This window comes from Cataglyphis hispanica, chromosome 25 (assembly GCF_021464435.1).
Source record: "Cataglyphis hispanica isolate Lineage 1 chromosome 25, ULB_Chis1_1.0, whole genome shotgun sequence".
Classification (NCBI taxonomy): Eukaryota; Metazoa; Arthropoda; class Insecta; order Hymenoptera; family Formicidae; genus Cataglyphis; species Cataglyphis hispanica.
Window position 1 is genome coordinate 1,330,413 of NC_065978.1, and position 20,520 is coordinate 1,350,932.

General features: G+C 39.1%; 1 protein-coding gene across 4 annotated transcripts in view; it reads right to left on the reverse strand.

The window, feature by feature from the left end:
- The window catches only part of LOC126858489 (uncharacterized), a 364,090-nt gene that overhangs the window by 280,961 nt on the left and 62,609 nt on the right, over nt 1–20,520 (reverse strand). For all 4 annotated transcript variants that reach the window (XM_050608853.1, XM_050608851.1, XM_050608858.1 and 1 more), the window contains exon 3: nt 5,361–5,455. In XM_050608853.1, the coding sequence (XP_050464810.1) occupies nt 5,361–5,372 (12 nt within the window). In that variant the 5' untranslated portion in view covers nt 5,373–5,455. The remainder of the gene's footprint in view (nt 1–5,360; nt 5,456–20,520) is intronic.

The window sequence follows — 20,520 nt, forward strand, 5'->3', positions numbered from 1 at the left end:
CGGGAAGTACGGGCGAAACTAAGTGCACGCTTAAGAAGAAAAAGAGGAGGTAAACGCGAGCGCGGCGTATACGGTCAATTCTGTTGTCAAGATAAATTTCCGATATGTGTTCCATAATATTTGAGCCGGATGTCAGTCTCGTCGGCGTGACTCGTTGGCGTACGATAGTATCCGAGACAAGAAGCTTATACAAAAAAAGCTTGTTGTAGATACGAAAGCATGATGTTAGATACGAAATATAATTAGCAGAGAGGAAAAGAGAAAAAGAGGATAATAAATGTACTCTAAACCGCAACACATATGCCGACGAATTGGTGCATTTTAAAATATACTAGGTAGAATGAAAAGCTCTAATATTTGCCGATAACAACCAAATATTTGGACATTCAACATGCGCGGGGTAAGTGACGTTATTTCGAAGGAGGAATAATAAAAGCGATAAACTGCAGCCCATTGTGCACCGGCTTGACTATCGTTTGAGAGAACGACCCTTGCATCACCGGCATTGTTGTGGGCTGTAACACAAAGCTCTTTTCTTTTTTTTTTCCACTTCCTCTGCACCTCTTGCCATTTTCGTGCGCCGCCCATCCTTTCTATTCTCATTTCTCGAGGCTGTCTGCTGCCGAAGGGGATAATTCATTCGTTGTAATGACAAAAAGAGCATTACGGGAATTCTATTGCGTAATATAATTTTCTCTCGAAAGAATTGCAGAACAAAGCATTAATCTGTTTCGAACCGTGCAATAGCGAACCGCTGAAAAAACTTCATCAAAATCATTTAAATATAAGAGGTTTGTAATACAACGTTAAACTTTAAATTTGATCTTATTTTTGAAATTTGTACATATATATATAAAAAAAAAATAAAAGTATATATACTGACTATGACAGAGTTGAGAACAAGATATCTCGAGCAACTTTGCATGTCTAAGCGCGAGTCGAGCGTCAGACGTAAAACTAAGTATCCTTCCGAGTTAGAGGAGTTTCGCTATTTTATCTCTCGCGCGATTCTCCGACCAACTCACTTCATTGGTTTTCCTGAGATACTGAGCGAAAGCGGCTAAGTCGGCAACGCTAACGTAAGGAAACTCGGTCGAGTACACGGAATGAGTCTGATTTCTTCTTCTCGGCAAGTATAGCGCAATATAAGCGTATATAAGGGGAGCCAGAAATCTCCCTTTTCCATTTTCCCTTGCTTCGCCGTAACGAAGCGCGTACATTGCACGTGTACGGTAGAAACAGATATACCAAGCAAAGCGAATGGCGTGGGCGTGGAGAGAGAAAGGTCTCGACGGGCAAAGCCGCTCTGCGTGCATTCCGCGCGAAGCCACGTGGCGGTATTTAAGGTCCCGCTAATGCACCCATCGCGCGTGTATATCTCGTGCAAAATTGTTGGCGCGTTTACTTTGCGCCGACCCGAATTCCGGTGCTCTCGCGCCCACCGAAACAAAAAATAAAAAATTAACTAATGAAAAAACGCGAGCGAGAAACGCTCAAAGCTCAAAGAATTTCGCCGGCGCTCCTTTTTTAGCGATATGTAGGCCGTCTCTCGCGAAATGTTCGCTTTCCCTGATATAATCCGAAGTAATGAATTCAGCCAGTTATTTCACATTTGAGAAGTAAGATTGCAAGCAGATATATGTCATGCTTCATTTTTATATATGTTTATATGTTTTTTTATGTTTATATTTCTTCATGTTATTTTTATATTATCTTCGAATTGATTAATTATATTCAGATATAATATTAATCATTCCTATTCATAATAATCATGTGTTCTTTATACATATATTGTACACAGATATTATTATTATGTATATATTACGATTTATTTAAACAATATTAGTTTGACAATAAAAAAAACGTGATTTCAATTGACATGTTGATTAGGGACAAGAGATGCACGTGTCTCGTTTGCATGTCACCTTTATCGTCTCCGCATGTACTACCGAGACCGGAACAACGAGGGAGGAAGAGGTCGCTGGACCGGCGAAAACTTATAGCGAACCTGGACTGGTAGGGACGGGCTTGAATGCTAAGCACGGCCAGTCGGTTACATTTGCTTGCCGCCCAGCCTCTTAATGAAAACCAACAGCATGGAAACGTCAGGTTTGCTTTGCCTTAAAATTAGAGGCACGACTCGCTTAGCACGGGTATTCCCAACGCAAACGGAATGAGGTTCAAATACACGGCTAATTCGCTATGCCGTTTTACACATTTTATATCTTGCTCACGATCAATTATCTATATGCTCGCGAATCTTTTTATCTATACTATACTTTTATCTGTATAAATCAAAATAAATTTAAAAGAAGAAATACATTTTTTTTCAACCATAATATAGTCGATAATCAAATCAAAAATATTGAAATTCAAAAATTCAGATGAAAAAGTTAAAATTTGATTAATATTACGTTTTCCATAAAATCTAGCTTGCGCTAAGAGTAATGAATATTAATTAAACGCGGATTTTTCCTTTTTAGAGATAATATATTTCTTTATAATCTATTCTTACCTTTAATATAGGCACAGAAAAAGAGTCGATTTAGTCGACTCTAATGAACGCACTTACAAACGGGCCGAAAGCTTTAGCTCCGACCAGCGAAGCGAGCAGTAATAGCCCTCACGATTGTCTACTTCATCGTGACTACTTATAAAGCGATAAAGCATCGTCTCGCGAAAAGAAGCATCCGCTCGTTTACCTTTTAACGATGGCGAGAAGCGCGGACGCAATAACTCGACGGAAAAGTAACCGGAAGAGCCTCCCATTGCTCGTTACGTAGCGTCTACGCTTTTACACTCTCCGATACACTCAGTCTTAACTTTTTACTCTCTTCATCGGCCTTTACGGAAAATTAACGATGGTACGGTGGAGTGAGGCGCTCGATTAGAGACTGAATATTTATGTTCGCCTTCTGTGTCCTTATTCTCTTCCTCTTTAAACTCTCCCCATTATTTGCAAGAGAAAATGCTTATCCGCCCTTATCTTAACAAAAATGTAATGTTCAATTATTTTTCGTTATTTCTTCATTTTTGTCAAACTTCATAGGCTAGCTTCCATAATCAAACTTTTTCAAATAACTTTTATCTATGATGATGAAATAAATCGAGCGAGTTAAAGAAATTAAAAGAATCACACGCTTTCCCAATTATTATCAATACTTTGTGCAGATCTATCAATAGTAACCAACAAATGTATAAAAAATAATAAATTAATTTCTTGCAGACCCGAACTTTTTACAGATATCAGACAAGGGTAGAATCGTAATTTGCCAATAAAAGATTGGCAAAAAAAAAAAAAAAAGTTAGGCGTTTTATTTTAATATTTCTTACGCGTTATGAGCCTACCAGAGACCTCGGAGTGGCTCGTGACGACATAAAATTCGACGCAGGTGCGTATCGCACGTGTTATCGACTAGAGATAAACGCCAGACGATACACGATGCACCAGGGACGGCGGTAAGTCGTGTTGTTGGATGGTGCGATCAAACTGAATGCTCGCGTCGATAGCGCTCGCATCCCCTGCTTGGTCCGCTTGCACAATTACGATGCGATTAAAAAACGATTAATGTTACCTCGGATCTCTACTACATCAACGGGACGATTTTTTTTTTTCTGTGTTAACGATTTTTTAATATGACATTAATGTATTCGTTAATTGATATAAATATCAATCATATCTTAATTTTGTAACGCGATAATTTTGTCTCGCGAAACTTCTTTCACGTTAGACTTAACTTGCTTTCATTTTCGCTACTTTATATATCAATATTTTTCTTTTTTGCCACAGCAAAAGTTACGCAAGTATAAAATGATAAGAGAGTGTATATTGCAAAATATATATCAAATCGTCTCGCTTGAATGCAAGGCGTAATTACGCGTATCTTTCGTATCCTGCGGATGCCCGCATCTCGGTTCAGGCGCTCCTCCCGTTTTCACAGCGCGATTCGAAAGCGATTAATATACTATACGGAGCTGCCGATGCGCGGTTGGCATCACGGTTCTCCGTCACGGACGAGGAGAGCAGAAAAGAAGAAGCCGAAGCGGCGGCGGAGGCGGGCGGCGACCGCTGCAACCGGCAACGAAACCAATAACTATTAATCGAAGCGCCACCGCACATTCAGCAAAGTCGACGCGATTCGAACGCGCGGCAGCCAGCCCTCGATTACATACCCCATCCCTCCCCCCTCCCACCTGCGCATCGAGACACGCACGTATTTCAAACGGCGAACACCGTTCTCTAGACGCGAAGCCATGCCTCTCTTTACGGCTCTTTCATCTTGCGCCACTTTTCCGATTAAGCACGTCGGTGTAATGGTGTGCGGCTGATCTCGCGATCTATCTCTAAGGAAATATATCTTCAGCCCGTTTAGTCCCAGATATTCGGTAAATCCTCCGAAACGCGTACATTGCTTTCTCGGAAAATTAGATATAAATGTTTATTCATATTTATGCAAATTTAAACAATATACGTAAATTGTATTAAAGAAGTTGAAAAAAATTCAAATAATCGCGAAAATATATCGTGAAGATATTTGTTACATTTTTAGCAATAAATCAACGCAATGATCCAAAAATATACGATAGGGATCGAGATATCTCAGAGAGTGATACCAACGCATCGGGTATACAAGTGCGAAGAAGGAATTGAATAAAATACAGTCAACATGATTATTATCAAAAAAATGTAACTAAGTAAATAACGTTGCTATGGTCGCATTCAGTCTACCATCCTTAAATTGTTACACGTATAATTCTCCGTGACCGGCGGCGTGACGTACCAAAGTGCACGATCGACTCGAAGATATACGATGAACGAATATCCGGAAGGGGCGGTTTAGAATTTTGGATTCTATCCGAACGAGAAAGGGACGGAGACAGCAGAACGGCTTTCTGTCTTTCGTACACACACACACACACACACATATATGTACATATGTGACATATCGGGGATGCACGACTTAACAAACGATCGAACTACTTCACGGCATCAAGGCAGATAAAATCGAGAATGCGGCTTAAAATAGAAAAATCTATTTTCAAATATACTTAAAAGCGGACCAGAAGATCTTTTCGAATAAAAGTTTGTCGATATCTATTCTACCTCTCTCATGATTTTTAATTTTATAAAACGATGTTATTATGGTAAAAATAATGACAAAATATAACCGAGAGTTGTGTATTAATTATATAGGACTCTTTGTAAAAGGTCTCAAGGCCAAAAAATATTGTACAAAATTTTGTTTTTTTTGTAAATTATTAAAGTTTGTACGAATATTTTTTTCAAACAAAAAATTACATATGTAGAATTATATTGATTATCAGGTGTATCAGGAATATTATGCATTTTAACTACTCACCGTAGCTGCCATGAAGAAATGAGAGGCGGCTTGGAGGGCGGCAGTTGTGGCTTCAGTACACGAGCCATAGCCAGCTGATGTTGTTTATTGACATACTGTAACGATATAGAAAAATCATTCTTCCCTGATTATGTAAAATTAGATACTTTAAATCACATTCAAATTGCGTTCACAATGCTTAATCTTAAGCTAAAAATGTCGTGAAATTTTACGCCGATAAATATTCGAGAAGAACATTTTTGTACAGAAAGTGTAGCAAAACTCGAATGCATATCTACGTTACGCGTATATACATATACGTAGTAAATTGATGAGGAATTCCATTTTGTGCGTGTAATATTTGACGCGGAGAGGCACAAGAGAAAGAGAGGGTGGGAGGAGGGAGAGAGAGAGAGAGAGAGAGAGAGAGAGTGGCATTTTTGTCTCTGGAGAGAGGCTTTGTCTCGAGCAATGCTGAAATATGATTTCGCAAGCATCAGCAATATAACGCAATAAATTTTACGAGAACTGTTTCAATTTTGACAAGTGACTTTTACGAAAATATGTTCATAAGAGATAACGAATAAAACAAGGATGAGACAACAACATATTAAAAGCGTCGCTCATTTATCGTCAATTTTTCAATAGCGACAAGTTTGTCAGTCACTCGTGAAAAGCGCGAATTACTCAAACGTATCGTTACGCAGAAATCGATTTCAGTCGGATTCAGTGGCAAACGAACGAGAATATATCCGGCGAGAGGGAAAGGAATGGGGGGAAAAGGATGGTAGCGGACCGAAGGGTAATCGTAAACTAATTGGAAGTAAATACGGTCCCACGTAATTGCGTGTTTTAATTTGAAGTCACGCGAAAGCGTTCTCGCGCCAATTCGTTCGATACATGGATGATACTGCATGATGATAGGCTTTCATTTATCGCGCGCTTTAGAAAAACTGTACCGTAAGCGGTTCTATAATTATGGAAATTACGTCTTCATCCGATTGAGGCTACCGAACAATGTTCGAAATTTCATTGTGATAAAATAAGATGGTCGAAATTCTGATCGTTCCTTCGTTTGGCATTTTATTGGAGATTTCTGTGCAGTGTCTCGATGCGATTTAAGTCTAATATATGGGCTAAAGGCAAGTCAGCAAAATTGTATTTTAAATGCAGTACATTAAATCTATTTAATATTCTATGAGAATTTTCTATGAGAAATCTTCTCGCTAAAATGAAAATTTTGTTGAAATAACGGATATTTATGATTAGTCCAATAATGTTATAATAACGGAAATACAGGATTGTAAATAAAATGTATTACGTATTGCTGATTATACATATCAACTATTCAATTCACGCGTTACATATTTATATACACCTATAATCGTCCAATGTATCTTCAATAATCTAACAGTGAAAATCGAAAATATTTGTCTAATTGTAAGCGGGTAATAATGTAAAAGGTAATCTTTTTAAGTATTCAGGAGCGGTTGTTCAAATATTACACGAATTATTGCTAATTAATAAAATATTGTAATTAATAAATTTATAAAATATCATAACAAATTGGCACATCATATCAATAAAATGTTTATCAATAATATCTGTGCAACATAATTTTATCACACTGATCCCTCCAAATAGCAGATGCGTTTCGTTGCATCCCGCTTCGCAACGAGCAGTTTTGCGCTGACGGTAGGATTCGCATTTTCTATAGAGAACTCTTGGATATCGCCACAGAAAGAAAAGCTCGAAACGAATCAATCCAATCAGAGACGACATTGTGCGATTTGCTCCGCGTTCTCTTCCCCTCTCTCTCTCTCTCTTTCCGCACCACGAAACTCGGTTTGCTGCGCCCGGCGCACCCCGGCAAATTAACCAAAGTTTCACGCGCTCCAGCCAAAACTTGATACTCTTGGCACGGCCAATCAAACTTCGAGTTTCGGTAATCCCCGGGCCAAATACTCCCGTTTACACATTACAGGTTATGGTATAAGACGGCCCGTTTCCTCGAGTTTCGGCGCCGTTAATACCCAGAGTTTCCGCCGCAAGTTGTCATCAGGTGGAGGCAGGCAGCCGGTTACAACCGCGAGATCGCGATTTCCTCGTACGAAGAGAAAAGAAAGAGACGAATTATGCAAAAGTGTCTACGATCGCCTGTTGACTTTCGGGGAGATCACGTCCGCTGACTATAGAAATTCTTACTATGACAGTACACACAGGATCTACCATTCATTAATCGAATTAAGCGAAAAACGTGTAAATAAAGACGGAAGAAGAGAGAGTAGAAATCGCAGCGATCGCTATAAAACTAGGAGAAGAAAAGCGAAGAACCGAGTTCTACCAAATGGAATTACTTAAAGCAACCGCATTACTTTTTCAGTGCCACTATCCGATCGGATGCTTCCCTTGTTACGAAGTCGTACGATGACCATCAGCCAACCCACCCCTCCATCCGAGACCAGCTACATTCCATGGATTTCGAAGGGAAACGTCGATGGGTTTCTCCATTCCCGTTCTTGCCTGTAGGTTCCATCAGAACCTCCCCTTCATTTCTCTTTCCTCACAGTTCCGTTCGAACACGGTCACATGTATGCAAATTTATTCTATCGCTGCATTAGTGAGTGCGCGTCTTTGTGTGCGTCAGTATATATATATATATATATATATATATATATATATATATATATATATATATATGTGCTTGTACGAGACGCTTACGGCCCTGATATACCTCGCGGGGCGCGTATACGCGTGTGTGCGTGCGTGAGAAGATCCGTATAGTCCAAGCTGATCGCGACGGAGAGAGGATCATAAATTAAATGATGTAAATGCTCCGTCCACCCTCTATCGCAGCGAATGGAGACGACACGCAACATCAACCCCACGCGCCCCCCACCCCACTCCCTCCATGCCGCCAATCTCCCCGAATCACCATCCTGATTACGACGATCATCCCCTTTGCCTTGATGCTGAACCCGACTGATTATAATTATCGGGCCCCTCACTCGCACGGCGGGATGAAAGCGAGCGGATGACGAAGAAAACGAGCATGCTATTTATTATGTTAGTTCTGCGAAATGTATTTGAAGCTTATCACGATTAGCACGATTCGATAACAAAATAGATATAAATGATTTTACTATCTCGGATGTCTGAGACTTCATGTCAAAATGTTCGTAATCAGTGTATAAAAAATAACTTTGAATCACTGGAGTAACTTTAAGTTTTTAATTCGAGAAAATTCTCGCATTATATTAATCTCTTGTTCTTATTTTCTCCCATTGTCGACAAAAAAAAAAAAAAATTCATCGTTATCTACTTGCTCTCCTCGTTCTTGAGAAACATGTACGCTTCGGAGCGGAATCGGCACTTAAACGGGGTTATCCAAAACTTATGTTATCTGTTTATACCTCTCAATATCCGGTTCGCCGATATTGATCTCCTTTCTTTTCCATCGTCGACCGCGGCGCGGAAGAATAAATACCCGGCAGATTCTCACCGAGGGATCGATAAGCGCGAGCTGTGACCTGATTTCTCTGATGTTAACTCGGCGAGGAAAGTGCGTAGAATTCCGAAGCCTTCGATCAGAGATGGGAAGGATCGGTAGAATCGCTAAACTCCTGCTCTCAATCGGATTCGAATTTGATAGTATTTGAACAACCAGCGTCGCTCTCGTAAATTCGGCACGCCGTTTGTGTAGCCCATCCCCTTTCCCCGTCGTCCCCCTATGCCTCTTGGCTCCCTTCTTTCCGCACGATCCGATATTTGGTTCGACGCAGATAACCGCTATCGATTGTTGTCGCCCGTTTTCACAAAGAATAAATCGTGTTTGCAATGAGCGAGAGTAGTAACTTCTCTACAAACTCGCGCGCACTCGAATAGATCCAGAATCGGAATCTCAGAAACAGTTGCAAATTGCAATATCATTATTTACAAATATTTGATTAGGCACACCATGGATGATTAATAGACAATAAGAAATCGACAAATTTTTGTTTAATTTGATATTCATGATAATATAATTTTAGTAATATATTAAAAATATATTTATTGTATTTAAATTATAATATACATGTAAGAGAGAGAAAAAAGAAGAAACTTGTAATAAAAAAATTATCGCTTATTTATATTAAAATATCTACAAAATATTCTACTTACTTAAATAACAATATTACTTTATAATGTGTGTGTGTGTGTGTGTATTTGAGATTAAAAAAAATTAATTTGACCGATACATCTCGAAAGAGAGAGAGAGAGAGAGAGAGAGAGAATAATCAATCTTTCGATTAATTTGATAATATATTCTTAGTTTTCTCGCAACAATCCGCAAAGCGTTAATCAATACGCAACGAATTGTCTTACGAATTTACATACCGTTGCGTATCCGTAAAATGTATCGCAGTTGTTATCTTCTTCTATTTCGTTCTTATGAAGGTTATTTATCTAATCCGACATTATATGTTCGCAGTCTTATATCGAGTTCATGCGATATACGTGGACGATGTTCGCGACCGGGCGCGCTTCCCTGAACATAAAGCCGATGAAAATGCATTGGCCGTAAATAACGTCGGTCGGGTTTCGAAGGCGCGCACCCGCGCTTACAAGGAGATAAAATCAACTTGACCTCGTTCCATCCCCCCGGCCGCATTTTCAGCTTCTTGTCGTCCTCGCCTCGACTCGGGCGATGAAATGGAAACGCTGCCGTTCCGATTGGAAAAGGTGATAACCATTACGAAAAATCGGCTTCGAGTTAAATTAATGGAGATGATGCAATCGCGTGACCAACAATGCCGCGGATATCGTGAAGAAGATTTTGTAACGACTTAATTTCTTAGCGGGCGAAAAGAGTTTGACGAAGGAGTCTAAAACGGAAAGTGAAAAAGATTCTTTTGTTCAGCGGCGCGTTTCAATTTATTATTATTGGAATTTTCATTCGAAGAATCTATCGTCCGAGCATTCGATATTTATTTAATTAATGCTCAATCTAATTCCGTACGACTGCGTCGGCTGCCTGTTATTACGATTAACCGCCCCGATTGATTTCAACAGCAGTCAAGTGAAAAATTCTGCTACAGTACGATGTTTATGCAATCCCGGATTACACGCTTAATATGCAAAATGTATGTACGCATGTGTACAATACGTATCGTAATTATGATGCTCAACGTGCCGTGCTTTCCATATCAATATCGGTGTAATTATATACCTTCTGTATATGCGGAGAAACAGCAGCTAATATTGATCGAATGAAAATGATGTAGAAACTCGTATCTTAAAAAATTGTACATTATCATTTTTGTTGAAGTATCAATATGGCAATTATGTATTTAAAAAATATTATTATATTTCATATGTAAATTTTGAAAAAATTGCATTGTTTTCTTAAAAAAATTATGTATACATCTGTCGCATACAATAAAATCATTGCATTAAAATATGAATCATAAGGAGAACTATAATATAAACACATATACCGTAAAATCTATATAAAAATCTTATAAATCGTGAATCCGATATGACTTCGCGAATCAGGTAGTTACGTTAAATTTTGAAATTGGATTCCTGCGGCTTCTGCAATATTCAACTTCGCGTATCCGTCGCTTCCGCTTCCGCAAATTTTGATGGGGATTTTAATCGAATGAAAGGAAGAGCAAAAGGCGAGTGCATGCGGAAACAAAACGGGTGCTTTTACAGCGGAGGGTGCTGAATATTCAAAGCGATAAGGATGGAAAGAGTTCGTCAGGCCTCTCATTACGATGCTCGTGCTTTCGTTCAAAAAAAAAGAAAAAAATAAAAAAATAAATAAACACATTAACATTATTGATAGAAAATGCGCTTGCATTTTGATTGTATACGTAATTATTGTGACAATAGCTAATTTTAATTCTATCACTTCTTAAAGATGTATCTCGTACAAAAGCTTTAACTTGACTGTTACTGTGTATTTCCTCTTATGTTTATACGTATCAGTGCAAGATCGGGATACGTAGATATGTACATACGCGCGCGAGAGACAGAAGTTTAATTTAACCACGGGAGAGACCTGCTAAAGTCTCGTCTACGACTGTTTTGTATATATAAGATGGAACCGGGACAGTTAAATTAAACTTACACAAGTAACGGTATTATCTCTCTTGTAGATAACCCCTCCCCCTTACGAAAGCAGTTCTTACATTTACATGACCAACCGACGAGCCTCACCCGTTAGAGATCCAAAATGGCTTTCTCCAGTATATTCCGTAACTGCCGCGTTAACGGGATACGGGTCAAAATTAAATTTTGCAGTGCGCCGATGTTAATTCGTCGAGACATTGCAGGATAAGTTAACAGGCTTTTACACCGGTAACATAGTTACGCTTCGTTACGGAAAATTCAATCAGGGGACACGAAATATTTAAACCGATAATCGTTCAACGTGCCTTGCCTGTGCCTGCAGCCATAATGTTATCTCGTCGATGTAAGCATATCTGAAAAGCGACGAGATATCCATTATGGATCTAACTTCGTCGAGCAACAGAGTGTGGAAAAAATTTTATACAATCTCGTTAGAGATTTCTGTTATTATAACTTTTATACAAATCAAGATCTGCTTCGCACACGTTATTCTTGTTAATGCTCATTTTATTGTCTCTTTAATTTTAATGAGACGACGTCGATCACTGCACGCATTAATCCATGCATTTATCTCAATTCGTGTTCTTCGTTGCAAAATTTACTAGCACGATTTGATTAACCCGAAATAAAAATAATTCAGCTTCTGTCATAAAAATTCGCAAAGCCACCTCTCTACGTTATATCCAATCCCTATACGTCGTAAAGCATAGAATTGAAGCTGCATATCAGTCGCCTTCTAAATTAAATATAACAGCCGCGCGCCGTTTTTGCCTCTCGTATTTATTTCCTCTATCTTTTTTTTTTTTCTTTTCGTATAAAAATTTTTATATATCTTCCATTTATGATTCAAGTTTATAAAGCGGAATTTAGCCGGCCAATTCGCGAAGCGGATTAAAGTACCAAAGATAACTGGAGTAATCAAGTCCATAACGTAATATTTAAAAGACAACACCCATCACCTACTCTCCTTTTAATGCCAAATTATTCTTCTTTACACCTTAAAGTATATGGTTGTGTTTAAGCGGCTATATCATGTGTAAAATGTCATCACATGGGAACAGAGTCTATGTTATTCTTTTCGCGTAGTTAAAAGTTTCATCGTCCATGATAAATAATATTTCATCGCACAAGGAAGAATGTGACACAAAGCTCGACTTATAAAATAATTTGCGATCGCAATACCGATAATAAAAAAATGCAAGCAAAATTATTGAATTAAGAGAAGTCTATATATACGATAAAATTGCATGAATATATCCTAAACAATAAGATAGAATAGCAGAATGAGAAATAGAATCGTTCTTCTCGTGTTCCTGCAATTATATTTGACGTATGCTTGATGCCCGGTCGTTATTATCGTTGATGACAAGATTATGTTACGAAGACGCAACTGCGCTTCGCTCGCCGAATATCCAATCGAGGATAAAATGACGTAGAGACGCGGAGAGACGATGGAGAAAATCGAGACGTTATTCCACACTCTCCGATCGAGGTAAAATATCCCCGCAAATAACCCGAATTCTATCTGGATTTCCATCTGGATCTCGAAGAAGGAGTGCGCGCGAAAAAAGAGGGATAAAGAAGCGCGAAGTGAAAAGAGAGAGAATCAGTACGAGGAGGGGGTAAAAAGAACGGGCCAGCCATCTGCTTATGTATTCGATCACGTAAGTACACACGGGAGCACAAAGAAAAAGAAGAATCGGCCGAGTTGAAGCTACCGCGATCGGAAGTAAACGGGAGGAAGAAAGGGGGAGGGGGGGGGGAGAGGAGATCTCGAGGTAGTGGCGTCGATCGGGTTGCCTCCCTCGAGAATATCGCGATATTGCTCGCGTTAACCGGCATCGTAGATCCAGCTTCAAAATCCCGGACCGTACGCCGGTGCGTCCGGAATTTTAAACGTAACGCGTAGCAATAGAATCGCCAATATGATAGCGGCTATCATACCGAATAACATCGGATGTTTACAATAGAATGTTTGGCAGTATTTATAAACATTATGAATTTGATGTAACAACTTTTAATAAAGAAATAAAGAAGTAAAAATTTTAGGATCTCTGTTCTCTAAACCTCAAGGGAAATGTAAATAGCTAATATTATCTTTATGTGAGTTCAGCTTTTTTATCTTAATAGAATTTTAATTTTTATTAAAACTCATAAAGTATTTATTTTATTACAGCTAACGCCATTAGATATATATGTATAAAACAAAGAATATTAATACATAGAGTTTGGTACGTAGTGGTAAAAGCACTTGTTCGATAAGGCCAAGGTCCCCCGATTTCTCTATTCCGGTCAAACTCGACATTTTTTTTTTCGCTCTTTGTTCTATTTAATTAAATTGTAATAAAGAAAAGAAAACTTCTATTTGAAATTTCATGTTTTTGATATCATAACTTTTGACATGCATAGATAATCACATATGAGCTAAATGCGTAATGCATATTATTAAAGCCGTTAGAAGGGGAGGTATTTTGATTAGTGGGTGTGCTCTCTATACAATTATAGCTATTGTAACCGCACTCACCGCGCTTTAGCGATGATACGAGCGATATACGGCCATCCAGCACAAATACGTTCCCTACCATCATCGCAACGATCACTATGACTGGCAGATAAATATTATTGAAGGCTAACGAGATTCTGCCGTGTAGTAAAATGCAAAGTGACAGGCGCGGTTTCTCCATTTTCAATTCTGCCAATCTCTCTCTCTCTCTCTCTCTCTCTTTCTCTCTTCTTCGCGCAAGCGTGTTTTTAACGCTTCCCATTTAACTACGTATGCTCATGCAAAGAAAATATGAATTGATCGAGCGTGACGCGGAGTAAAATGAAAAAGGAAAGGCAGAACACGCCGAGGAGGAAGGGGACATGGCAGAGCGATCAGAGAGACGGGAGTTGCATCATTGAGATGCAATTTCAATATCGATATGTCGGATTGCACCGACTTAGCGTTGGCGGCGGAGATCATAGAGTCGCGATCGTTGGAGAAGAAACTGGATGGATGCGATGGAGGTAAGGGAGAGACAGAGGATGCAACACGCCCGCTTATGCGCGAGGCTCGCAGAACACGCGGAAGATCGAGTGAAATTGAGCGAGATATTATTGAACGGTTCTGCCGTGAAGAATACGGAGAGAGGGGACGAGAGAAAAGAATGGGTCTCACCGACGCATATGTTGCAATTGCAACTGAACTGTATACATCGAGCCGACAGTGAGCGCCCGCGTGCATAAAGAATTGAAGAATGACGTCCGTTTCACTTGACGTATCAACGTTCTATCGAATAAAGAGGCAGAAATATTGGATCCTTGTTTTGCGGGACAAAAATGTTCGAGAATAGCGATAGATTCAAAAATAATACAGCATGGTAAAATATATAAAGTTTTGCGTGTTTTTTTTTTATGGCTTTCAGCTGTTTATTTAGTTTATATTAATTATAATCTTAAGAAATTGTAAGCACTGATATATCAATGCCACGATTGATCGAGTCTTATTAGATCGTAAATAAGTAATTAATTTATAAAAAAGCATTTAAAAGCACACATAACTAATGATGAGCAAACATGATTTCGCCAAACTATTAAACAACTTCTCTTTTATATTCTATAATAAATCTTCAAATCAGAAAGGAGATTTATTCTCGACAATTTTCAATTTTACTTTAAATTTTCATGGCGATATATATATATATAATATATATAATTTTAAAAGAGCGTAATTTTTCACAAAAATTTCGATAAACTTGTTCGCATCTGACATCATATATAGTCGAACCGTCTATCATATCGCCTTAAACGATTCTAAAAGTTGTTACGTGCACGTCGATCGCACGCTTGCAAAATCGTTACGACGCAACCGATGTATCGAATTTAACTTCCAACCAGATTCGCAAGATGTCTCGCGGCTATCTTTCGTAACGCAGAACTTCATTATTCTCTGTATCGTCGTCGTCGTAAGACAACGTCGGGTTACCGGCCCCGGTGGACGAGAGGGACACAGAGAAAGAGAAAGAGAGAGAGAGAGAGAGAGAGAGAGAGAGAGAGAGACAACGCCGAAGGGAACAAAGTCGCAATTTCCACGTGAAATTCAACCGGCATGCGGACGTAATCAGAACAAGAGACGGGGACCCCCGTGTACCCCATGGACAGAATTGATGGACAGCCGGTGGTCCGTGACGCGACCACCTGACATTCTTGTCCGATCGGGTTGACATGCCCCTGGGATCATGCATGCGAGTTTCGTGCTCACGTAGCAAAACGTCTGCTCCGATTCTCGGCGACATACCAAGTGTACACTCGAGCCTCTATGGCAAATTATTTTCGCAAAAGATAATAAAAAGATTGACTCATCGACCACCTCTTTAATTCATGTGCAAATCAAACGTATTAATATTAGAAATATCAATTCTGACACAAAATTATTTGCAGCGATGTTATTAACGTAGAAACAAATTCACGAAGAAAAAAGTATTACAGCTAGTGAGAAGAAATAACTATTGTTACTATTAAAAAAAAAAATATATTTTTAATATATTTATTTTTTAATATGCAAAGACCAAACACATAACGCTGTTTTTTTCTATTTCTCGAAAAGTCCTTTTAACGCGTTGGACTGAAATATGCACGACTGTCAAAAAAACGTGAGCAGCTATTCGCATTGCGTCACATACGTGACGCGATGCGTAAAAGCGTCGATTTTGAAATACGAGCAATACCTAAGCTGCGTCTGAATAGGGTAGTCGTTTGCACGCAAATACGCACTATGCGCGAATCCGTTTGCGAATCGGTAAGCCGCGCGGAACGTCGCGCTGCCGTGTTGCATTGCATCGCGACGCGCTGCGACGTAACGCTTTCATAAATAGAAAGAGAGAAAGCACGAACGCGACAGACGCGTGCCTGCTCGCGAAATTGAAAGCACGTCTCGCGAAATCGAGCCGAAATCTGTTCCAGGATGCAACCGAATATGAACGATACCGACAACGTGACACGACTCGACGAAGCGACGCGCATCGATTAATATCCGAAGTATGAGCGATCCGATATATTTCTGTCTTCAAGTTCCACCGATGTTGGATGTTTTGATAATTTTTTAATGTTACATCTTAATAATATAATCTATCATTTTTGCTAAGAAAAATATAATAATATTAAAACTGTGTGTAAAAAATGTTTGAGAATCTGTTAAATATATTTTTCCATATTTAATTATAACCATATCGCTATCGTGTTTTATTCAAAAAAACAATTCATTATTCAAAAAAAAAAAATTATTTAATACTAAGATCAAATGATATGTGAGGAATCGCGAACTAATTATTCATATATGTTCAATAGAATATATATATATATATATATAGAGAGAGAGAGAGAGAGAGAGAGAAAGAATACATATTATCCTAGAAAAAATTATAATTGTGAAAAAATGTTTATTTTTTATAAACAACAATTTAAAGTTACATGCACTTTTACACAGCAATCATGTCATTACTTTCGTTACGATTAATAGAAATACTAGGTGTGTATACATATTATTTGAAAAGACAGAAAAAAATAGTTTTTTTCATGTTTACATTATTTTCGTTATATTTTCATTATCATCCCTATCTTAGTAATGTATATGGTTGTACTGCCATTTATAGGTCGTATTATTGTCGCGTTAAATGCTTGTATACGTGCGGTCGCAGAAGCGACCATTGTCCCTACAGAATTCTAGAGACCGTCGATACACACACACACACACATATGTATATATATATATATATATATATATATATATATATATATATATATATAGTAGTACGCGGAATAAACACGCATCCGCAAAACGGGACCCAAGCATCCTATCTGTCACAGACGTTTCAATAAACGCTAATAAATAACGACTGAACATAAATTGATTGTGTGTTGACTTTAAACTCTTGTCAAACAGAAACTGTCATTTAATACAATAGAGTCAGTTTTTAAACTAACTAATTAATAGAATAAATATTTTTTAATATACATATATTTTTTTCTTTTTTCAGTCTAATGTTTGAATGTTTCGACACAAGTTTAGAGCCAATTTTCTGAAATATTCAAACTATGTGTAAAATACAGTATACAAAATACAGTAATGTAATTCAATTATGCATAACTAAATGTTATAAACGCCTATTCGAGAATAGCGAAAACATTATGCTGTAAAATCTGATTAGAGATTCCCGTGCGATTCCTCACGTTCATTAAACGATGGCAGGATATGGTCGCGGTAGACGAGAGCGGCGAATGGACCATTTCCCTCCACTCGGATCGTCCGGTAACACGCGCAATTCATCCCCGCAGCCCTCGGCCGTTAGCGTAATTGCACGTACGGGCGCCATTAGATACGCGCGACGCTACGTCGGATCCTGCATCGAACCATCTGCGAAATCGTCACTTTGTTTCGGCGTAAATCATGCCCGGAGCAATGTCGGAGCACGAGAACGCTCGATTCACTCATCTTGATGCATCACGCCCGAGGCAGTCGCATTCTGCCGCGCGATGTATGCACGTAGTGCATGCGCGAGATTTGCCCCGACATCTTCATACCGGCAAAACCGACATTATGCGATACTAGAACTCGACATTTTAGAACTCGAAGAGCAAACGGAATATTGCAGAGATGGGAAAACAATACATATTATTACATGGAACAAATTAAATGCGGTAGAAAACAAACTCGATCCTCATCCTTTTTTGCACTTGTTATATTCACGATAAATTTTCACAGATAAATATCGAATCTTCGATAAGGCTTTAATTTAATGAATTTTATGAAACCCATATCGCAATATGTAATACTTGAAATGAAAAATTCTAGATATAATTTTAGCACACAAAATTTTATAACGTGATCTTAAATAAATATGATTAAATGTTGATGTAATAGTCTTGTGTCGCAAAGGCTGAAAGACTTTATCGAATGTGAGAGACGATTGTGACAAGGAAGTTTTCCAAACGCGAGCTTGGCCGATTCTCAAAACTTGGCCAATGATTCTACATAATTTTCGTGGAACAGAAATCCATAGTAATATTCATCACTGATAGAGTTTCAGGACAACTATCTCCTCTCTCGCAGATGCTCTCTAGCGAAACGGACGTTTCTCACCAAGGCCTTCTCGCGCGCGGAGAATGTCTCGATGGTCGGTTGCAGATGTACCTAACTGCACTACGGGGCGTATTCATTATCGGCCCGCCGGAACCCAGGTTGCTCAGACGATTAAACAGGGAATGGGAGGATCCCCCAATGATTGGCTACACGGGACCGATTCGCTGTCTACGGCTTTATCGCACTGTCATTCTACCTCGCTATATTCTACCTGCACGTAGTATCCTTATCTCTACTACTTCCTTTTATTTCCTCCATCATAATATGTTACCCCGACTGATTTCGCAGGGGAAAATTAATACAAGAAATAAAATCGCTATATGCTCGGGTAAGTCGCTACATCGAAGATTAACAAAAACATATTGGAATCTGACGTCGATAAAAAATTGATAATCTATATCTATCCGTGCATATTGTATAGTCTGCATTAATATATATTATATTAACTAGCAGTAATTAAATTGGATTAACATTCTCATCATTTAATTTTCTCTTCGTGCGCACCGCATTTAATATAAATAATATAAATATATTAAAAAAAAGGCAATATTTTTAATCTTATCGATAATGAAAGGTTTTAGAAAATCGATAACGTATCGACTTAATCGCCCCGTAAATATTCAAATAAAAAGTTGTCCGTAAATCGATTGTTGCAACTTCCTGATTCATCTGACAATTAAATCTTTTTTAACGATATTATAGAGAAGCAGCGCTAATAAGACTTTCAAATTCAACATTGTGCGCATAAATTCATCGCAACGATGTCGACGCGGCAATCAGTCGATCCGGACTGCGCCAACGTTAATGGCAACTCATTATCCGTTCAATGGCGTGAATCCGCCATTTGAACGCGTATGTCGATATTAAAAGACAACTCCGGATAAATCCCCCTCTTCCTCCCTCCTCTCTCTCTCTCTCTCTCTCTCTCTTATCTACGTGTATACGTCGTACGTGCGCGCAGAGCTATTATTCCATTTAACCTAACATCGGTGTTACAAGAGGCCTGTATAGGCGCATCGGGAATAGATAATCCAATGCAATCGGCTAAAATGTATTCGCGCGTCACGAGGAATGCAATTACGGATTCACGTCAGTCAGCCATTCGCGAAGCGTGTTCATCGCGCGGGCTTATAAATGCGCAGGAAGCTTATAGGCTTAGTACATTTGCCGATTTATCGAAATCAAGGAAACGATCCATCGGTCCGACCTCATTACCGAACAAAGCGAAAAAATATCAAAGCTAAGAATAGTAGCGACGCCACGATTCGCGAATAACTCGTCGCGAATCAGTAAGTATATTGTCCCGCGAGACGCCATCATTCACGCCAGTGTATTTGATTGATTAAATTTAAGTTGACGTCTCTCTCTCTCTCTCTCTCTCATGCTCACGTTCTACATCGAATAGAGGTAATCCTATATCGCTGGTTACAATGTGACACTCGGTGAGATGCACCGTCCCGACGCTGGCAACGCGTCGCCGAGGCATCGTCATCAACAGCGTACGCGTTGCCACCTTGAGTTAAGCCGACACGAACAAACGTGCGTGCGCGCGTTTATATGTATGTGTGTGTGTGTGTGTGTGCAGTGCGTGCCAGTTGCATAAATCCCGTCGGGATGATATACGGTCTCGGAGGGAGCTTCCAACTATTTGCCGGACAAGTCCGTCCTGCTCACGTCGTACGCACGTACTCCTTCGGCTGGCCGCTGCTATGCGACTGTAAACTGGCATGCCAGCTTTTAGGGACGGCTTCATATGTCTCGCTTTACCGCCTGTCCGGGAAGAAATATAAATTCCGCATCCTAAATAAATATACGGCGCCGTATATAAATTCGTGTTTAGTCTTCGCGTTATTTTGTATCTCATTCGCGAAGCACGTTCGATCGCGTATCAATGATTTATTCACCTACGTGGATTCGGTCCAGATCCGTGTATTTCGCGTTCAA